At 39.3% G+C, this 22793-nt stretch overlaps 2 protein-coding genes across 2 annotated transcripts in view; both read left to right on the top strand.

The window, feature by feature from the left end:
- LOC108986840 overlaps positions 1-14683 on the top strand; it is a 29106-nt gene extending 14423 nt beyond the window's left edge. The window contains exon 5 of the mRNA XM_035684339.1: positions 14595-14683. Within this exon, the coding sequence (XP_035540232.1) occupies positions 14595-14683 (89 nt within the window). The remainder of the gene's footprint in view (positions 1-14594) is intronic.
- Positions 14684-15903: 1220 nt separating this feature from the next.
- LOC108986839 (serine/threonine-protein kinase VRK1-like) lies at positions 15904-22061 on the top strand. Its single transcript, XM_018959607.1, has 3 exons — positions 15904-16035; positions 16129-16341; positions 21897-22061. Exons 1-3 carry the CDS (start codon positions 15904-15906, stop codon positions 22059-22061), a joined length of 510 nt encoding a protein of 169 aa, XP_018815152.1.
- Positions 22062-22793: the final 732 nt, after the last annotated feature.

Genomic DNA, 22793 nt, shown 5'->3' with positions numbered 1-22793 from the left:
TAACATAACGTGAAATATGACTTGAATGTGAAATGCATGAACTTGGAATCTTATTCAATAGACTTAATCATTAAAGTGACCATATGGGTGCTACATAGGTCCCCTTGAGCCGTGTGTACCTGCAGATTACCACATCACATCACAGGTTTCTATACCAGATGTGAGTACATTAATACGTACTCCACAGTTGTTGTGGCCTCACGTATTCTACGTGTCACAATTGCTGTGTTTCACGTAGTGTATGCTCCACAGTTATTGTGGCCCCATGACTTATTTGTTTGTGCCACACTTGCAGTGGACACACGTAACATAATGTGTGGCACCATCGGCGTTAGTGTCTGGCGAGCTCCGGTGACCAGCTAATTAGGCCCCATTCGCAACCTGTTGACTGTACTTCACCAACCCAGGGAATTTCACACCTATTTAGACACTCCAGTGTGAACAAAGGAGTTTCAGTAGGATATTACCCCATTCTAGCGCTTAGAGTCGTGATTGACATGAATAACTTAACTAGCATACATGACATTTCGTAACGTGACGTAACATGCACATGACATGAAAGACAGAAGTCCTGACGTAGCATAACGTGACATGAACTAAGACGACAAACATGATATACTTTGAGACATAAATATAACAGAGAGCATTTCATAACATGACATAGATGTAACATGCAACATTTCGTAACCTGACATACCATATAACACAACATTTATTAACATGGCGTAACATGTGATAGTGAATATTACATGACATGAAATACATGTAACAGATGGCATACTTAACATAACATGACATACTTGCAATGTATAGCAATGCGTGACATAATATTTTGTGTAACAGATGAATAATTCATGACAGAATAAATTATGTATAACAGATAAATATGTAATGACTTGGCACGGCACATATGATAACATGCATACATACACTTTAGTTCCCTTACTTATCACTCATACACATTAAACTGATTGTAAGTTAAAAGCTAACTTACCTCGGTCTTCGCGCTTTTAGACAAAACTCAAGTGCGATCACGAGAAATGGAAAATAGAGATTTCTAAAAATTAGAACTTAATCACTAACAATTAGGAATATGGAGAAATATCAACTTAGAGTAAAATTACCATTTTACCCTCTACATGTGGGAAAATGACCATTTTACCCCTAACTTAAGGATTTTGCATCCTAACTCTAAAAATCACCAAAATTTACATACCTTATGTAAATTTTGTCCTAAGCTCAAATATCAATTTAGAAAAATTTAAAACTAAACACAACCATTAAAACTCTATAGGGCCGAAACTTACATAGGCCATTTCCTTTGATTTTTTTTTTGTTGTAATTCTTTCAAATCTCAAAACTCATGATTAAACCAAAATTTTTCTTCTACTATACTCATAACATATTCCTAAGAATAATCATATTTTGAATCATGAACAAAAGTCATCAAAATCACTAAAACCATACTTGAACTTTTTGGTTTTTCTTCTAAGTTCAAACAGAATTTTGTTTCTAACTTGTTTTGATCAACCTCTTGATCCATGACTTATAAAGATGTGATCTTCAAACCAAAACATCACATGGTTTAAAAAGATGTTCTAAAATAGATCCAAGCTTCAAACTCAAGATCACATAGTTAAACATCAACCAAAACATAAATTTAGCCAAGAACATCATCACTTTGGTCTAACCGAATATCTCATTGCATAAAATTTCATATCTTTGAAACTAATATAAAATATATTCAAAATAACATTCTAACATATATATAAGAGGCTTAGGATCTTCCAATAAAAATATCAAAGCCATTGGAATAAGATTAAACCATAAAAGATTTAAACTTTCTCAAAACAAAAACTGTTTTTCCTCTTCCAGTTTCTAAGTTTCTAGACCTAAGAAAATATTTCACGAAAAATTTTAATCATGCAACAAATCCTCAACCAATAATCATATACACATGTTAACAGTACTCCATAAAAATTTCGGACCAAGATCTATTCATTAGTGATATGAACCCGTGGGAATGAATTCCCTTGAACCCACAATCAATTTGAAAACTCTCCAAGAAAACCAAAAATCAAGTCAACGGATGGAGAACCTAGACCCGATGAGAACTTGTTTCAAGAACCTAGATTATATTAAAATCTAAACCCGTTGAAGAACCCGTCTCAAGAACCCAGATTACAAGGGAAGAACGCCACATAGAGCACAACCTTTCTTTAATAGTGACAAAAGCATTCTCTTGATTAGCCCCCCAATGAAACCCAACATTCTTGTTAATTACCTCAGTGAGTGGTGCAGCAATGGTGCTGAAGTTTTTAACAAAACGCCGGTAAAAGCTAGATAAGCCATGAAAGCTTCTTACCTTAGTGATACTTTTTGGCTTTGGCCATAATGCATTCTGACACTTCTAACTATCTCAAATAAATAAAACTCATATTTCTACCACCATAGTGAGTGATAACACTGACTATGTTGACAGACTAAAACCTATACAATTGGTTGATTCGTAAAAATTTATGGGGTTTTCACAAGATTCCTAAAGTCAATAGAAATTCCACCAATGAATTTCTAGCGGGCTGTTATACCAGTAACTAATAGCTAATATGCAATGCATCCTAAAAATGCAACTAAGAATATGCAATAATAGCAGTGGAAAATAAGGGTGATAATGAACTTATACCAGAATAACTAAATCATCCCAATAATATAGATTGAGCCATAAGTTTCAAAACATTAGGTAGCTTATTCTTAATACAAAATATCAAGTTCTTCAAAAGGATCCAAACCAGTTGCTTCATGTGTTCTATAGCACAAAGGGTTAGGCCTAGAAATATCAAAATAAGATTAAGTCTCTTGTTGACATCTAGTTTCTCCTCAATCCTCTTGATCCTCTAGTCCATTGGGTCCATCTGCATCTACAACTTCTATCATTTCGAATGATAGTGGGTCTACAAGGGGTGAGATTTACTTAAAATTTTAGTAAGTTAGGCAACTAACATGCACAAAGATGGACAATGCATGAAGAATGATAAACGTGAAATGTATGCAAATGCAGAAAATTGTATTTGTCTCCCATTCAAATTTCTCAAGTAAAAATAGATTTTTGATACACATTTTCTTACAAAGAACATAACTTCACTTTTGTCATAAAAACTTAGTATTTCCTTATAAAAATTATGGAATTAACATAACGTATGGTATCATCACAGTTCCCCATATGCATTGTGAGTACCTGCAGGTGACCGTAGTACAACTCACGTTGAAACTACGTTTTCTATAAGACTTGTTCTCAATGCATTGGTAATATAACATAACATAATATTGTAAAAATCATAACATATATACCTACCAGCATTAGGTGTTCTAACGTATGACTTTGCTCCGGCGTACCTTAAGAAGAACCCATTCGAAGTTTGTTGACTATTCTTCGTCAACCTAGGGGTTACCATTCCATATTTAATCACTACAGAGTGGACATAAGAGTTCCACTAGGATACTTTCCCATCCTAGGCTTTGGGATCGTGATAAAATAATTTTCATGTAAAGGCTTTCAAAAAAGAATGATTTTCATGAAATGCATATGAGTGGCACAAAAATGATGTTTGAATGCAAACAATGATATGACAGTTCATGCTAAAATGACAGTTATAAAAATAGGACATTTATCAATAAATTATAAATAATCGATCAAAATGTAAGTTAGAGGCCAACTTACAGACTACTGGAGCTATAAGCGAAGTACTGGCTGTGAAATAAATATGCTAAGTTAGAATCTAACTAACTTAAGGGAAAATAAATAGTGACATGAAAAGGGAAATTATGAAAATTCCCTTAGACGTCTAAATGATGCATGCTATCTAAACCTTTGAAACTCTATAACCTATATCATGAAATGCATGGCGTGCACTCTAGTCGATGCCTAAATAAACTCACTAATGATCCTTATGAATGCATGCGAAGCAAAAATCCTCAAAGGAACATGCTCACTAAAATCCTCAATGACATGCTAAAAACCTAACTTTGAGCAAGTTCATCCCAACACTTAGTCATGCCTAAATGAAATCCTCAAATGCTAACTAAACCTCAACGATGCATGGTATGATCCTATCATTGACATGCTAATTATCATGCATTCTTCTTATCCCAATTAGAAGGCTTTCTAAATGCTCACATTCCAAGCCTAAGTAAAATAAGCTAATTTCCTCAAATGAAGCATAATTAAAAGCCGAACCATACATGCTTTGACGATCAAAACAAGATAGAACTTAAAACTAGTCATGGCAATCTTAATCTAAACCTTCATAAAAATCTCGTAATCAAACTATACCATAATTAATCATGCCATAGCTAATTTCCTAAAAAATGCATTTAATCTTAACCCTATCCTAAATATGCAATTCAGCTACTAAGGAACCTCATGCTAAAATGACTACTAACACCTTAACCATAAAAATAACAAGGAAACTAAGATCAAGAGAGGGAATACTCACAAAGATTGGAGCCCTTGAAGCTTCCCACTCAAACTCTAAAAACTCTCAACATCACTCAAGAACACTTAGAGAGAAGAGAGGAAATGAAGTGAAGTGAGGTAAAGAGGGGTTTATATAGCCCAAGAAGTGAAGGTGGCATTGGGCATGGGTGCTTCCTCATTGTGCAGTTTGGGTGGTGGCTCATGATGCCTCTCAAGCTTAGCTCCTCCATGTAGGTTGGCATGATGGTGTCTAGGTTGTAAGAGAATCAACCAAAAGAGAAGAGAGAGAGAGAGAGAGTTGCCATGTGGGTAGTGAATAGAGAAAAGGTGGTGTAATTAATACTAGGGTTTAAGCCCTTAATGACCGACGGTTAGGGTTTGGGCAAGGGTTAGCAATTTTGTCTTATTCTCTTGTCTTACACAGAGAGAGAGTTGCCGTGTGGGTATTGAAGAGAGAAAAGGTGGTGTAATTAATACAAGGGTTTAAGCCCTTAATGAGCGGCGGTTAGGGTTTGGGCAAGGGTTAGCAATTTTGTCTTATTCTCTTGTCTTACTCCCTTGGTTTCTAGTGGCTAGGCAAAGTGTAATCAAGTGCCTTCTATGGTGGCTCAAATGGTGGTGATTGGGTAGTTGAGAGGTGGCCTAAAATAGAAATAGAAAATAAAATAAATAGAAAAAAATACATAAGGGTTGGTTGAAATTCCCAAGGGCAAAATCGGCATTTTGGCTAGGGTTTTTCCACAATCAACTGTAAGGATTTTTCATAGATAACTCATGGAACTAAAGACAGAATCATCCTTGAAAATAATCTGGGCTAAGGGTGTTTTGGTCCCTTAAACACAAAATACATAGGGTTGCCAAGTGAAACGGTTTTAGGGTTTGACATGTCACCACAAAAAATGACATGTACTAAGGCTTAATAAAAATGGCTAATGAATGTTAGAAATGGATGATCAAAGAAAGAAAATTCGAATCAAAGCTTGAAGAAAGAAATCGAACTACGCTTGCCTAGCCAAAGTCAGTATTCTTCTAAGTAAGCGAGCTACCCTTCTAAAATCTAGGGTTAACCTAAGAGTTAACCTAATGGGTTAAGGAAGTGGGGTGTTACATATACATTTATAGCGATGCGTATAAGATGGGTCTAGGATGCATATTGATGCTAGAAGGAAGAGTAGTTGCGTATGCCACATTGCAGTTGAAAGATCATGAGTAGAATTACCCCACTCACTGTTTAAAGTTAGCTTCGGTGATATTTGCATTAAAGATTTGGAGGCGTTTTCTGTATGGAGAAAAGTGCGAGATTTTCACTTATCACAAAAGTCTCAAGTATCTTTTCAGTCAAAAGAACTTGAATATGAGGTAGAAGAGATGGATAGAAACAACTGGTGACTACCAATGTGAGATAAAGTATCATCTTGGAAAAGCCAACGTAGTGGTAGATGCCTTGAGTTGTAAGGCCCAAATGGAGATGAAATTTTAGTTGAGCAGTATAAGGAGTTTGCTAATTGGAGGCTCTCAGAAGAACGAAGCATTGGCCATAGTTCAAAAGATTATGCCTTTGAATGACGAGGAAATCAAGGAACGTCAGTTGAAGGATGACAGACTTATAAGCTTATGGTAGAATGTGATAAAGTCGAAAGAACCACTGCATTTTAGAATTCGAGATAATGGGATGCTGTGTTATAAAGAAAGGAAGGTGATTCTGGAAAATTCGAAAATGAAAGAAAGGATATATTGAAAGAAGCACATATTACTCCTTATACTGCACATCCTCTTAGTACAAAGATGCATTGGGACTTGAAAGGACACTTTTGGTGGGATGGAATGAAACGAGATATGTAAATAGGTGTTCTGTGTGTAAACTGGTGAAGGCAGAGCATCAAAAGCCAGAAAGAGAACTGAACCATTATTGTTCCAGAATGGAAATGGGAGGACATTTCCATGGATTTCATACTTGGATTGCCAAGGACTTCAGCAGGAAAGAATTCTATAAGGACACTGACACTATGAAAAAGTTGTCCAAGATATACGTTAAGGAGATAGTTTGGTTGCATGGAGTAAAGAGCCAATTGTGTTAGATAAGGACACTTGATTCACATCACGATTCTAGCAGTCTACAGAACCTAACGGGCACCAACTTAAAGTTTAACAATGTCTATCATCCACAAACAGAGGGACAGACAGAGCAAACTATACAAACATTAGAATATATGCCTCTTGCTTGTGTGTTGGTGATGAAAGGAGATTGGGAAGGGCACTTACCTCTAGTATAGTTTGCCTATAATAATAGTTTCCAAGCCACGATTAAGACGGTGACGCCATATGAGGCATTATATGGAAGGAAGTGTAGATCCCCGCTATACTGGGATGATGTTGGAGAAAAGACAATACTTGGCCCTGAATATTTGTAGGAAGTAAGGGAACAAGTTTTTTATTTATTTAGTTATCAAAGAATGAATGCAGGCAGCTCAAGATAGGCAAAAGAGCTATGCCAACTATAGAAGCAGGAATCTTGAGTTCAGAGTAGGTGATTGGATATATGTTAAGGTATCGCCCATGAAAGGAGTAGCTTGTTTTAGCAAAAAAGGGAAGTTGAGTCCACAATAAGTAGGACCTTATGAGATCGTGGAAAGAGTTGGGCCAGTAGCTTATCGGTTAAGCTTACCCATAGAACTGGAAGGGATACATGATGTGTTCCATGTGTCTTCCTTAAAGAAAGGCTTTGGAGATCAACGACCGGTTATGGTTTACCCAAGTCGTATTCAATTTCGACCTACCTATTCTATGAAGAATGGCTAGTGCAAATTGTCGATTGGAAAGATCAAGAGTTGAGGAATCGAAAGATACCCTTGGTCAAGTTACTTTGGAACAATCTCGATTTCCATGAAGCTAGTTGCGAGACAAAAGATTCGATGAGAGCTAGGTACTCTCACCTATTTGTATCTTAGTTAGAAACATAGGGGATTGGTTGACATTGATTGGAACTTTGTGATTTATTTTTTATTGTATTCTTGGATGAAAAAGGCAATAAATAGTGTTTGTTTGATTGCAACTCTTGATTGATGTTTTTATTGTATTACGATTACACCCTTGATAACAGGACATGGCACGAACTTGAATAATCGTGTATATTTCTGTGTTATTAGTAGCCAGGAAGAAAAGTATGCAAGAATGTAGGCAAGGAATCAGACAAGAGAGGCGAGATTGAATGATCGTGGCTCATTGGCAAAAGATGGGGAAGTTTGAGCACCATCATACTCATGTGATGGATGCATGGATGCACATTTTAGATGAAATATACTCCTACGAAGAGCACTTCCACACATGGGGGCGACAACCTCCACATGACTCACTAGTTTGGAGCGATGCCACTAGGTTACGAGTATTAGACATTAATAAGGAGGCAAAATTGAGCCATGTTGCTAAGTTCCAAGCTAGAGGGCATATGTCACTCGAAGCATCAGAATCTTCAATTGATCGTCTCCGTGTCCATGAAGAAGGTCAACCAGTGGAAGATGACGAGGCTACTATAGAACATAGTTGAATGAGATACGGATGAACATGTATTAGAATCCCGATGTTGAAGTAATTTTCTTCCTCTCGCAAGATTCGGTAACTGAAAAAGAAGAAGAGGTGCCATCACCTTCTTCATCTGAGGATCCAACTGAAGCCAGTGGACGTAGTCCTTCAAGTGAGTTAGTACACTTTTAGTTTTAATTATGGCTTTTGTCCAACTCAGTACCAATCTCAAGGATGAAATGTGATTTCTTAAGGGGAGAAGGATGTGTGTAACAACCTGGACTTAGCCACGTCCTCACCTATTACTTCTATTATTTTTTCCTTAGTCTAAGAATTGGTGAGATGAGAACTTAGAAAGTAACAAGGGCCCTACCTTTTTCAAAATAAGATAGGCGCCCGAGCCCACAAGAAGGCCCATGGGACTAAGTGATTTTTGGCCACCACAAGGTATAGGGTTTTGGAAAAACAAAATTAGGGTTTTGAATATGGAAGGAGGCACCCAATTGGGTGAAAGTGACCCTTATGTTCCCTAAGCTTCAATCCTTTGGAACCTTGGGAAGGGGCATTTCGGTTTGGCAAACAACTTATCACTTGGCAAGCATGCAATATAGCTTCTAGAAGACAAATATTTCGGCTCACTTAGGGCACACGTCCACTCCACCAACCACCATGCCACTTGGCCAACATGCAACCTCACTTCCAAGATTCATCGTATCTAGACTTAAAAATAGAAGAAAAGAAGAGAGAAGAGAGAAGATAATTTTGAATGCCCAAGAGGCACACGCTACCCACCCTTTAGCATTTAAGTATGGGAATCTCAAGGAGATTCAATTATAAGGAATTGTAAGAGACACATGGGGAAATTCAAACACTTGAAGACACAAGCCTCTAGAAGACCTTTAGGGTTTCAGCTAGGAGAGGAACACGCCTAATACCATGGAAGCCAATCTTCTTTTGGCCATTTGTCATATATGCACAAGACTTTAGAGTTCTTAGAAGAGGCAATGATGAGGAAGGTGAAAAGACCCGGAAGGAGCCACACGCCACCCATGATGGCGTCTAGAAGCATCTTTGGGTAAGAAAAATACAAGAGTGTTTCAGCTAGGGTAAAACACACACACACTTGCCACATGCCAAATGGCATCCATGCACAAGCATAGGATCCAAGAAGGTTCTAGTCGTGATGAGGAACACTTAGGGTTTCAACCATAAGAACCTACACACCCATTGTTCATAGCATGGGTTCATTGAACCTAGACCACAAAGAGGGATGGCAAGAGCCATTTAGGGTTTCGATTAGGGCAAAGAGCCTGACCACTTGTCATCCATGCAAGAGAAACCCTTTGGCATTTATGAGAGGGCAATGAGGAGGAGGAAGAAGGAATATTTCGGTCAAGGGAGGAAGCAACATGCCACATGGTGCCCATGCACAAGGACCCTTCAGTTTTCACAATCAAGAGTACTGATAAGAGAGAGAGCGTGTGGGAAATTGATGAGGTATTTAAGGGTTTCATTAAAACTGTGAGAGAGTTTCTCTGGATTTCTCTCCAATAATGTGTTTCTAAAGTGACAAAAGACTAATGAAATGGCCATGGACGAGACTTATACTGCAGGGAGGTTGAGAGGAGATGTGGAAGTGACTTTGGGGTGGTCAGCAAAACCAGGTGCCACAGCCCATGGTTTTTCAACCAAGGAAGCTTCCATGTGAAGGGTGGTGCTGAGGTGGCTTTTGGCCTTCCCAACAACCACTATTTGGAGTCGACTTGGGCAGGGAAAGGACACTCATGGCAGGGGGAAACTTCCTCTACAAGCCTTGCCTTGGTGGTGCAATTTTGTGGGCCTTAATAGGCCTTAATCGAATGAGCAACATTTGGGGTTTTAATGGGTTTGGGTTTTTAACAAACCTAAATCTAATTTTTCTTGGCCCAATCAAAATACAATAGTATAAAAGAATGAATGAGGGTGTAATGACTTAAATTTGAGTGGTTAATACCATGTGGAAGTGATTTAATCAAGTGATTAAACACTAACCTACAACCGACCAACACTTAGGGTTTAAATTAACCATTTGGGGTTTGGGAAACCTTTTCGGTTTCCACATGACATTTGGGGTTCGAATTGGATCTTAAATATTTGAGATTTCACTAGGGTTGAAACCCTCTTTGGTTTGGCAAAAATTAGATGGTTGGATGGAATAGTGTTTGGCATAGGTGGCATGATAACAAAGCTTGGTTCTCCCTTCCATTCCTTCACATTTCCATCTCATGGTTCCTCTTTGGTGCCAAGTGTCCTATAATATTCACCAGATATAACAGCCAGCCAAAAATTCAAGGGATGAATTTCTTTAGCTTTTAGGAACCTTGTGAAAACCCGTAAGTTTTCACGAATCTACCAAATCTCGTAGGTTTTAGTCTGTCAGCATAGTCAGTTATGCCACTCGCCATGGTGCCTAGAAGTGTCAGAATGAGATACAATCTGCGGCATTGGACTCAGAGGAACATTTAGGATTTATGGCGCAATAAAATAATTCTCCATTTCTAGACGGAAAGCTTGTTCGAAAATGCATTTTGATTATTTCGAGACCCTTTGGAGTCAAATTTTAATAAATGATTTGCACTCTAAGGTTAGTATGATTATCTAGGATTTTACATTGCAAAGTTTATTTTTTACTTTTCCGGAGTGAATAGTAGCCTCGATAGTAGCACCTAAGAGCAGTGTTTTCAATATCACAGTGTGGAATGTCCAAATTAGGTTAGAGAAGTTTTATTTGAACACTTGGCAAGACCTTAGTAATACTTGGTGAATAGTATTGGACACTTGATATCAAGAGAAACCATGAGATTGAAAAAAGTGAAGAAAATTCAGTTTTGTGATCATACTACCTAAGCAAAACTCTATTCCATCCAACCATCCAATTTGTGCCTAACCAAAAAGGGTTTCAACCCTAAAGAAATCCTAAACACTTGGAATCCAATTGAAACCCCAAAAGCTTGGTTGAAACAGAAATCCTAAACGATTTCCCTAAACCCCAAAGTTTGCCTCCAAACCCTAAATGGAAGATCATTCAGTTCACGCCCATTAAGCCCGACAAAATTGAGCCACCTAAGAAACGCTTGTGGAGGAAGTTTCCCCCTGCCATGGTTGCCCCAAATATTACATGATGTGAAGGCAGGCCACCTCACTCCTCCCTCTCACAAGACAACTTGTGGCAGAAAACCATGGGCTGGTTTTGCCCCTTGTTTTGGCTGACACACCCATCATTCTAAGTGTCACTCACACCCTTCCTACCGTCCCTCAGATGTGTAAGAGGTGTTAAACTCCCTTCCCTATTCATTTCAAAAATTTCCAACTCTTTTCTTGGAGAGAAAACTAGAGAAACTCTCGGGCTGATTTTCTGGCTCACATTGCTCGACCTTTTTGAAGCAATTGTAAGCATTTTATCATAGATTCTCCTTCACAAAAGTTGTTTCTTTTTTAGTCTAATTTCTGCGGATATGTTTTATGTTGATTTCTTGTGGTCATTTGATCAATCAAAAGTTGGTTTAAGCATGTCAAGGTTAGTCTGGACAATGTATGATATTTTGATGATTTTGACCAAGTTATTGGCAAGCTTATGGTTTGATTTTTTAATGGAGTATAGTTAACATGCTTATATAAAGTTTTGATGAGGATTTTTTGTATGTAATAAGCTTTTGATGAAATGTTTACCTAGATAAAAAAAAGTTAAAAACTGGAAGGAGTAAAACAATTTTGGCTTTATGTAAGCTTGAATGTTTTGATGAGAAAACATGATCCAATGGCTTTGATATTTTTATTAATGATTCTAAAACTTTTATTTACATTTTAGGATGTTATTTTAAGGATTTTTTTGTTGGTTTTGAAAGATACGATTTTTTTATACATTAAGAATTTCGGTTAGGTCACAGGGTTGTGGTTTTTGGATAGATGTGTGTTTTGGTTTAATTTTGGCCATGTGATCTTTAGTTTAATGCTTGGATCAACTCTTGGACATGATTCTAAACCATATGCTGTTGTTGGTTATGATTATTTTCTTGAAATATTTTAGATCAAGTGGTTTGATCAAAACCAAACCTTGAGGAAATCGGTTTTGGTGAAAATGTTGAGGCCAAGTACTATAGAATGATTTTTTGTAACTTTTGTGATTTTTACTTGATGATTCAAACCATGTTAGTTCTTAGGAGTGTGTTATGAACATATTGAAAGAAAGGTTTTGAACTTTTAGAGTTCTTGGAGATGTTTTAAAAAGAGACAAAAGCTTGAGAACAAAGGGTTGTGTTTTTAGTTAAAAAGGTTGAAACTTTTTATTAACAATATTTGTGATTTTGTTAAGTGGATTTTGTTGGCTGTTTTAGTATGCTATTTGGACATAGGATATGATTTTCTACATTACAATATTTTGGTTTAAGCATGAGAAATGAAGTTTGATAGAATTGCAACAAAAATCAAGAAAAATGGCCTATGAATGTTTCGGCATTGATGAGTTTGTTATGGTTGTGATGTTTTTAACTTTTCTAAATAGATAATTGGATTTAGGACAAAATTTAGATGAGAAATGTAAATTCTGGTGAGTTTTGGAGTTAGGATGTAAAATCTCTAAGTTAGGGGTATAATGATCATTTTCTCACATGTTGAGGGGTAAAATTATAGTTTTATTCTAAGATAGTATTTTGATGTTTCTAAACTATTAGTGAGAAAGTTCCTAACGTTTAGAAATCCCTACTTACAGTTTCTTGTGTTTTACTCATTTTACTCCTTAACGCGACAATCACTGTAAGTTAGCTTCTAACTTACTATTAGATTACTGTGTATGTATGTTGGTAAGGGAACTATTGCTTATATACTTGTGTTATTATATATGCCATGTCATGCCATGCCACTAATGTTATCTTTTGAACATAATGTTCTGCAACAAAATATTTATCTATTACATGATATATTCTATCACACATTTGTTACACATATTATTCTATCATGTAATATTTATCTGTTACATGTTGTGCCATGTCACAAAACCTTTGTCTGTTACATGTTATGTCATGTCATGAATATTTTTCTGTTACATGTTATGTCATGTTACAAAATGTTGGTCTGTTTCATGTTATGTCATGTCATTTATCTTACGTACATGTCACGTTACATCACGTCAGGTCATCTGTCCCCTTGTTTCATGTCACATGATATCTCGAGTACAGTTTGTGTAACTCAAGAACAGTTTTCCAAGTCAAGTTAAGTTTGTAACGTTTATCACGACTCTAAGTGCTAAGATGGGGTAATCTTAGTGAAGCTCATTTACTCACGCTGGAGTGTCTAAATTAGTGTGAAATCCCCTAGGTTGATATGGTAAAGATCAATGAGTTCGAATGGAGCCTAATTAACTAGTCACTGGAGCGAAGCAGGCACTAAAGCCGATGGTGCCACCCACATTTCAATGTCATTTATACGTACTCATGCTGGTGCAAATACCTGACACAGGATACGTACATTACGTTTTTCACAGCAGGAGTAGATACCTGTGAATTGCTACTTATGTTAACACATTCACAGCTGGTGCAGATACCTGTGTTATGATGCGGTAATCGGTAGGGACACATGGCTCAAGAGGAACTGTGTCGCACCCAATCGGTCATGTTAATGTCATGTTTCATGAGCCTTTGGGCCGTTTCCAGAAACTTGGGTTTTCGGGCTATCACTTGCACACTTTGCAAACACGGAGAATGAGGCCTTGGTTGTGGTCGGGGAGTCTCCACTACTAAGGAGATAAGCTACTAAAGTCAGTATATCTCCTTAGTAGTTTGTGCGTAAGCTTATTAGAGGAATTAGAGAGAGTTTTTTGTACCTAGGGTCAACTTTTATACTAGGTTTCTGGTGGGGACAACTTGTACCTGACTTTGAGGTGCTTATGTCTTTTCCACTGTTTGTTCTGTCAGAATTCTTTCATGCGGGGTGGCTTCTGGGGCGGTGTCATTAATGCGGCGTAGAGTTCGGGGAGTGGCGCCATTAATGCGGCATGGATCCCTGACTCACTTTACCCTGTGGGTGTTCCCTGTTGAGCCCCTCCATGCCTGGTGTCAAGAGATCAAGGTTTCCCTATTTTCCGCCCGCCTGCCTGTGCAGGTTCCCGAGGGTAGGGTGTCAGCGGGGTGGTGTCAGGATGGCGAGTCCCATCTGCCTCTACTGTCCGCTTTCCCCATGCATGGGTCGCTTCAAGCGTGGGTTTTGCTTGTGGGCCGAGTATGCTGTAGAGGCCTACTTACTCCCCTTAGTGGAGGGTCGTTGGGCTTGGCTGGGTTTGGTTGGGCTCTCTGACTTGCTTCCCCCATGGTCCCTCGTGGGCTTCTTATGCGGGGCCGATAGGGGGAAAATCCCCCTTACAGTTACCCTGCCAATTCTCATCGGACTAGTTTGATGTGAACTCCTTCTTGCCTTCGTCTTTATGCTATATATTTTTCCGTAGTCTCTACAGTTGAGGTCCTCTCCCCTAGAAATGGGCAGTTATTATTCTCTCGGCTCTTTTGCTTGTCAGGTTCTGGGCTTATGACCATTCCTGCGTGGCTTTTTTTCGTGATTTTAACTATGTCAGGCAACAAGTCCCCTTCGGGCTTTATTGGAACATTTTCTGATGGTTGGACTTTGCAGTTGATTGCGTCCCTCCAGTCCTTTCAGCATTGATGGTGTCATGCAGCTTCTCCTCTCGACGCTGCGTCACACAGTGAATGTTGGTTGATTCGTGCACATCCTGCCATCTTTGTGGAGCGCGTGCATTCCCATGATCTTGGGGAGGCCAACCGTCGATGGGGTCTATTTAAATATGTTCCTTTCGACGTTGGAGCCCATTTTGCCTTCCTTCCTTTTTTCAAAGTTCTTCGTGCTTGTTCTTTTTTTCTTCAAATCTCCCTCAGCATGCATCCTGTTTTCCCTTCTTATGTTTCCATATTCACATGGCTCCCAAGAACTCTTCACATCCCACTCGTAAAAACCCTAAGTTGGCCAAGCCATCTGGTTCTTCGAGTGTCCCCGAGGGCCTAGACCCTGTTGAGGGATGCACCGAGTCACATAGATTCGATGGGTTCTTCTGGCGGTCAGTCGTGATTCCTTTGGAGTTGGAGTTGCTGAAGTTGACTTATTAGGTGCCTGGCATTATAGAGTTTGAGGTGTCGTCTCCTAAAGAAGGCACCGTCGACTTCGAAGGGTATGCGTCAAAGGTGGTCGTGTACCCTAGCTTGTTCTCCAGTGGCCTTAGGCTACCTTTCTATCATCAAGTTCCTGATGTGTTGGACTACTTGTACTTGGCACCCGCCTAACACCATCCAAATGCGTGAAGGATCTTGGTATCGTGTTGCGTCATCTAGCGGTGAGTGCTGTTCGACTAGGTGGGCCCACTAGCGTGACTATCCCATTCGTGCCACTTGGGGGGTTGTGGGCAATGATAAGAGTTTCTGACCCTCGAGGACTCCTGAGGAAGTGAGACGTATCGAGGTCGTTCGTGCTTGGGGTGAAAGCCCACCTGGACGATATTTTTTCGGAGGTGCTGTTGGATGAGGGCAGTCTTTGGTGATACTTGGTTCCTCTGGCCAACATGTGTTTCGCTGACCGGACCGTACTGATATAGGCGACTGTGCCCCAAGTCCGTATGTGTTCCCTCAGCCTGTCGATGGAAGGGAAAGGGAAAAAGCCCAGGAGGGAGTCTCCTGGCAAAGTCGACTCTGACGAGATGCCTGGCCCCCCCTCTAGGGCAATCTTCGGTCGTGGTGCTAGTTTAGTAGCCAAAGCTGAGGTCTCCGAAGAAGGTGGTGGGGACCGCTCTACCTTCCCATGCTGTGCCTTCTTCCTCTTCCCCATGAGGGGTGGGCGACTCTGATTCTCTTCAACACGTTGGAATTGATACGTCGATGGCTACCCTTGCACAATGCGGGGAGGTTTTACCCACCATCGTGGATGCTTCTTCCTCAACCCCGCCGGGCAACACGGGGGTCGTGGAGCTTTCGCTTGGGGAAGAGTTGCTCTCCATGCGATTTTATGGGGTCCTCTTGGACCACCCTATTTGGGAGTCTCAGATTGTGCCTCCATGTCTAGACATTGGTCTCAAGAGGATTCCCTCACCTTTGTACTAAAAGCACCTCGTCTGGGGTGAGGATCTCCTTGACCGGGTTTCAATCCTGGATTCTCGCATCGCTTATTCCCCTAAGGTCGAGGTTGTCTCGACTAAACCTAGCTTGGAGGGAAAGGGGCGTGATGACGTGGTTTCCGAGAGTGAGATAGCAAGGGCCGTGTCGTGGGCCGAAGGGGTTCTGGCAGACACAGTTGGGGTAGTGGTGGCATTAGTGAAGGTCAGCGAAGCTTAGGTTGTTGCGGTTGATGGCAAGGTTCTGCTACCCTTCACTTACACCACCCCGGCCCTGGCTTCGGCTAAAGCTAGGACTGAGGTCGAAGTTGGCGAGGGTGGTGAGGTGTCAACCACAACAACAGACGCTGACACCTCTCTGCCCTTCACTGACACCATCCTGTCCTTGGCATTGACGAGAGCTGGTGGCGAGATAGAGACAATAGTGGTGGGGAAGATTGAGTGAGCCCTCCCTGGGTTTACCACAGATGTGTCGACTGGTGAGGACCCAGAAAGGTTTCCACGGGCACAAGAGTTGGAGAGTGTGGTGCCCTCAGCCCTAGCTTGGGATTGGACGGTGACTGAAATGCTGAGACATGTAACATAAGGCTACACACCCCTCGTACATGATAAATGGTATGCTATGTATCTAAGTACACTAACAGTATGCAATAACATAGCAGAGAAAAAATAGTAAAAGTCGGGTATTCTAAGCAATGCGATAAGTATTGTAAAGCACATGGCACCGTACTAACAAAATATCCCAACATTGTCCAAAACCATAAACATGTATCATAAAGATATAGCATCCCAAAAGCATAGAGTATAGTTTAAGGGCAGGTTTGGTAACCAAAACAAAACACAAAATTCTCATCTCATCTCATCTCATCTCACCATTACACCTTTTTCAAATCTCTATACAAAATATAATAAACAATTCAACTTTTTCAAATCCCAAAACAATAATAATATTAAAACATAATATTTTTAACTTCAAAACAAAACACAAAATTTTCATCTCACCCCCCAAACCTGCCCTAAATCTCCCAAAATATAGGACCTCTTCAAAACATTGTTCCTTAAAAGTTTGAGATCTAAACCATAGGTTCTTTCTCTTTTTTTTTTTTCTTCTTTTTCCACAAAATAACTTAGGTTCCCGTTTCCTTCAAGAGGGCTCAGGCTTCACATGCTTCTCTAAGGTCCTATCTTTATCCCGATTGTTACGCCGTCTGAATTCCGCAATGAATTCAAGTATTCTAGAGATCTCCCGATCGATATCCTCGAGTTGCTCCAGGATGGAGGGCTCAGGCTAACTTGTAAGCATCTTAGGCAAGATCCTTTCCGGAGGAGGTGCCGTTCTTTTCCTCTTGGTCATGGGTGTCGTCTTCTATACCTCTAACAACTTCTACCATTCCGGTTGGGGAATGGTAGTGGAAACTAGCACAATGAGATTTCAAGAAATCTTAGCCAGAGATCACACAACATACAATAGTTAGCACAAGCATACAAGAGGTATATCATGAAATGCGTGCATGGACATGTACTTGATATATGACTTGACCATTTTCAAAAGATTTATAACATAGACTTTAGCTTTTTAGAAAAATTTCTTAACTTTCTTATTCACGTGATCTTAATCAGAACTTGTTTTATCAGAATATAACACAAGATTTGCATCGAGTGATCCTTATCATATCATGAGGTTTTCATCAAGTGATTCTTAACTTATGAGCTCTTATCCTTGTTGAGAGGGTGAACACAACACGGTTCCCCTTTGCCCTACGTGTTCCTGCTAGTTACCGCACCATCAATGGTCCGTGCACCGTGATGAGTACGTCATAAATAGAGATTCATATTAACTCGACCTTACTTCTTCGGGTTACATGCCTTATGCACCCACTAGCGTTAGGCGCTTCCTAGCTCTGGCATTCTTTGTCGACCCAGGGGTTATCACTTTATTCTTAAGCACTCCAGAGTGGACAGAGGAGTTCCACTAGGACATTCCCCCGCCCTAGCACTTGGGGTCATGATAAAAATTTTAATCCCTTTTCTTTGAAAACACGTTTTGAAAAATACTTTTGCCCAAATGCATGTGACATGAGACTCAAGACATACGTACTTACACTTGACATATAACACATGGAATGCTGTGCATGAAATAACCAAGCATAACATATTCAATTCATGCCATGATAACATAAATCACATGAGATATCAAAACACATACATGGAACCATGAAAAAGGGCCTTGGCCGAAACATGTAGGTGCAAAAACATGAAAAATCATCACTTGAACATGCTTCTTCTTCATACATATTTACTTAGAAATGAAAGCATGACGAAATGAAACATAAAATCATGGTATTTGGCCAAGATCCAAAACTTCTAGGACATGGTATAGCCGAATCATCAAGTATCACAAATTGACAACAATGTTTTCTTTAGAACTGAAACATGCTAAGGATATACTTGCCATTTTCATCTCAAACCAAATCATACCATTCATGTAATATTCATATTCCAATATCACATAAGCATATTCAAACAAACAAACAAGAAATAGCAAACAAAGCAAACATATTGATGAAAGGATTTACACAAATATATACAAGTATTAACCAAGAGTAAGTTGAGTGTATACTTAGAAAAATCCATGTAAGGAAATACTAGCAAGTTGTAAATCCAAATGTGCTTCATTAGAAAGTGTCTAAAAAAAATCCTATTTCATATTCTTGAGTGTGTGAGGGTTTCTAGGGCATTACTTGATCTTGAACCATTTGGACTTTAGTGTTTTTAGGTAAAAAACCCTTCATTTCACCCATGTTGTAAAACAAAACTTGAAATAAGATAAATACACATGTGGTGATCGAAAACATGGAGGGTATACATCCCACACCATTTGGCTTCAAAGGTTCCTTGAAAACCCTAAAACCTTTTTCCGTAAAAAATGGGTAGAAGTGTGTGTGTGTATTTCACCATTCTCGTAATCCTTAAGAGATTTGAACCTCATTTTGAGTTGAGAAGACGACTTGTGTGTGTAAGACTAGAGAAAACCGATCATTACCTTGTCTATTCTTGATGGTGGCGAAATCCTCTTTTGAAAAGGAATCGTCCTTGTTTGGTTGGAAATAAAGTGCGAGAAAGTATGAGTGTAATAACCCACTCATTAATTCTGACGTAAGCAAAATCTGAGGATGAAATTTATTATAAGGAGGGAAGGATTGTAACACCCCGGTCCTTCTTCCTGATGTAAGCAAATTTCGAGGACAGAATTTATTACAAGGAGGAGAGGATGTAATAGTCCGCCCCTTCTCTCTAGTGACTGTGAGTCACATCTTATGTGCCGAACCTCAAAGGCGTTTTTAATGTTAGTAGTTGATTCTTAGAGTATGCCCAATGTTTTAAAGCCCTCGAATATTTTAAATGTCCTGAAATATTTATATGGGGTATTTCCAGTGTTATTCAACCTAACCTGATTTTAAGTAAGACAATTATAATATTTTTGAAGTGCTCCAAAAATATTATAATTGTAGAAAATCATTTTTTCAATGTGATTTTAGTTATTTAAAATATTATGGGATTTAAGTTATGTTGAAAAATCTAATTAATTAGATGATTTTATTCTCTTAAAGATATTAAACAAGACTTCATCATTTTATTAATGATGAAAGAATATTATTTTATAACTAAAGTTTAGTTTAAATAATATTCTATCTTAATTCCCCTCAGTGTTTTAAGCTAAATCAGTGTTTTAATTCCCCACCGTTAGATCGATTTGAAGATCCCAAGATGAAAGGTTTGGATTAAAACCCTAGCTCCCTGTCTTTCTCCTTCACTTTTCCTTTCCCTCTCTCTCTCTCTCCTCTCCTTCAGCTCACATGGGCATCCCCCTCTCCCTTTTTCCGAAATGGGTCTCCCACAGCTTCACCACCACTGACAACCCTAGTGCTACCGTGCATCAGTTCTAGCCCCATCGAGCACCTCCCCTGACCACCACGACTCCTCCCCAAGCTCCTCCGTGCCAGCCAAGCCCTCCATCTCTCTCAAGCCCTCTCTCTCTCCCGTGGCTCCTCTCCACCCTTTGGCTTAGATCTGCCGCCGTGTTCCGCCCCTCACCACCACCACGAGGCCACCACCATGAGCCATTCCAAGACCACACCTAGCTATCCATACGCCCAAACAACCACCGAACATGATGGATAGCCACTATACATGGCTAACCGCCACTATACATGGCCTTAGCTGCCACCCACGAACTCCCCACCATGTCGGCCACCCTCGCATAGCCCAGATCTACCCACTACAATCCTAGATCAGGTCCTTGAGATAGTCTCGTTGTAAGTTCACGCTAGTGATTGCTACCGCCTAGGGGTGGCAATATGTGACACGACCCATTAACCCAATACGAACACGACACGATAAAAGTGGGTTAGGGTTTAGCCTTAACGGGTTCGGGTCAAAACGGGTTGACCCGTTAAGACACGATTGCTTAACGGGTCACTAATGGGTCAACCTGTTATAACCCGTTATGACCCGTTTAAAATTTTAAAATTACCCTTATACCCTTTACCCTTATAACCTAAAGGCTAAAACTAAAAATAGTTAAAAAAACAACCCTAACTCAGTCTAATCTTAACCAGCCGCCCCCCCCCTTTCCAGTGTTTCTTCATTTCTTCTTCAGAAAAAGATGAAACTCGAACTCCTCGGCTCCTCGCGACGACCACGCCGCCCTCCAGGCTCGCCTCTCCACTCCTCTTCACGGTGACGTCGCGTCTCCTCCGGCCCTCCAGTAGTCCAGTGTGCTTCAGTCTTCACGCCTCACAGTGACACCGCCCCCCTCTAGTTTCACAATGATGCCGAGTCGCCCACACAGATTTAAACCACGGATTCGCACTTGCCGCCGCCAGCGCCCAGTGGCCCATGCCCATCGCCCACGCCGCGCCGTCCACTGTAAGAAAATTTGATTTTTGAGATTTTTTCTGTGTTGGGTTTTGTGTTTTTCTTGCTCTTATCTAGCAGTAGTTTGAATCTGTTAATGTAAATGTGAATTAAATCTATTAATCTGCTCTTCGTGAATTAATGTAGAGAAATTGTTCAGAAAATTGTAGTCTGACACTTTCTATAATCTGCTCTTCGTGAATTAATCTGCTCTTAGTGAAAACGTTGTTAAAGATTGAGATTGTTGGACGTACATAAATCGTATAATATTCTGGATCTGACGCCTTCTAGTACCATTCCCATATTGTTATTTGTTAATCAGGAGAGAAGGCATGAACTCACCTCATCAATCACATCTTTCATCCATTCATATTACTTATAAATTCTAGGATGAAATATAGGACGATCCTAATTAATTAGCCTATGCCTGCTAATTAGATCAAGAACACCAAAGCACAAGCAAATTAAACAATATATATATATATATATAATTTATGTATGTTTTACATTCAACTATGCATGAATTGTAGATGCGTGCCCAGCTTGCCAATAATTACAGATTCCTTCAAATTTCTCCACATATTTGCACCACGAAATTAATGACAGTTTTCCACAAATGGATCACATATTTGCACCATAAATATATCGATGTAAATTAAGCTTAAGAAAAACAAAAGAACAATCGAACAAAAGAAAAAGAAAACCGAGAAAATCATATCATATCAATTTCTACAAATGCGTGCCCAGCTTTGTGTTTTGCTTTGGTATGTACTACATATTGAGCTAAAAGTACCTTATATATAATGTCCTACTCTTACATTTGTTCTTGTTGTTTGTTGTCAGATGAGTTCGGCAGCAAGTGAAAATGACGAGATGATTGATTTGGACCCGTTTGACTCAGAAAGTTTTCAAAATGAGGAAGTTAAAACAAAAAGAAGGAAACGGTCAAACGTGTGGGCTTTTTTTGAAATGGTTCCTGATTCTGAGATCAATGATGGCAAGCCATGAGCCAAGTGCAAGATGTGTGGAGTTATTTATATGGCAGCAAGCAAATATGGAACTGACAATATGAAGCGTCACATTGAGACATGCCCTAGGAGAAGTTCACGAGATATTGGTCAGATGATGTTATCACAAAATAGTGGAAATATTTCGGTAAGCACTCATAAATTTGACACTAAACAATATAGAGAGATTTTGGAAGCTGCCATTGTGAAGCATGAATTGCCTTTTCGGTTTGTTGAATATTCGGGGGTGAGATCTTTATTACAATATTTACGTCCAGATGTTCCAATTATTTCTAGGGATACTGCCAAGACTGATTTGGTTAAGATGTATCATCAAGAAAAAAAAAGAATTAAATGCATGTTAAATGATTCTCCTAGTAGAGTTAGTCTAACATCTGACTTATGGACTTCTATAATCACTGATGGTTATATGTGCATTACAGCACATTTTCCGGATAAGAATTGGGTTCTGCATAAAAGGGTTTTGAACTTTTCTTTTATGCCACCACCACATAATGGAATATCTTTGTCTGAAAAAATTTATAATTTGCTATCTGAGTGGGGAATTCAACACAATATTTTTTCATTGACTTTAGACAATGCTTCTTCTAATGATATTTCAGTAAAATTGTTAAAAACTCAATTGAACATTAAGAAAGCTCTTCTTTGTGATGGTGAGTTCTTTCATCTTCGTTGTTGTGCTCATATTCTGAATTTGGTAGTACAAGATGGA

Source organism: Juglans regia, chromosome 13 (genome assembly GCF_001411555.2).
Source record: "Juglans regia cultivar Chandler chromosome 13, Walnut 2.0, whole genome shotgun sequence".
Classification (NCBI taxonomy): domain Eukaryota; kingdom Viridiplantae; phylum Streptophyta; class Magnoliopsida; order Fagales; family Juglandaceae; genus Juglans; species Juglans regia.
The sequence above is the reverse complement of the archived record's forward strand: the minus strand, read 5'-3'. Positions and strand labels throughout refer to the sequence as shown.

What these genes read in the sequence shown, in the direction of transcription:
- LOC108986839 (XM_018959607.1), top strand. Translation starts at nt 15,904, where the DNA reads ATGGCTACCCTTGCACAATGCGGGGAGGTTTTACCCACCATCGTGGAT. An exon ending in TCTCCATGCGATTTTATGGG is followed by an intron (nt 16,036 to 16,128) that starts GTCCTCTTGGAC and finishes TTGTACTAAAAG; the next exon opens with CACCTCGTCTGGGGTGAGGA. An exon ending in TAGTGGTGGCATTAGTGAAG is followed by an intron (nt 16,342 to 21,896) that starts GTCAGCGAAGCT and finishes GTTTGTTGTCAG; the next exon opens with ATGAGTTCGGCAGCAAGTGA.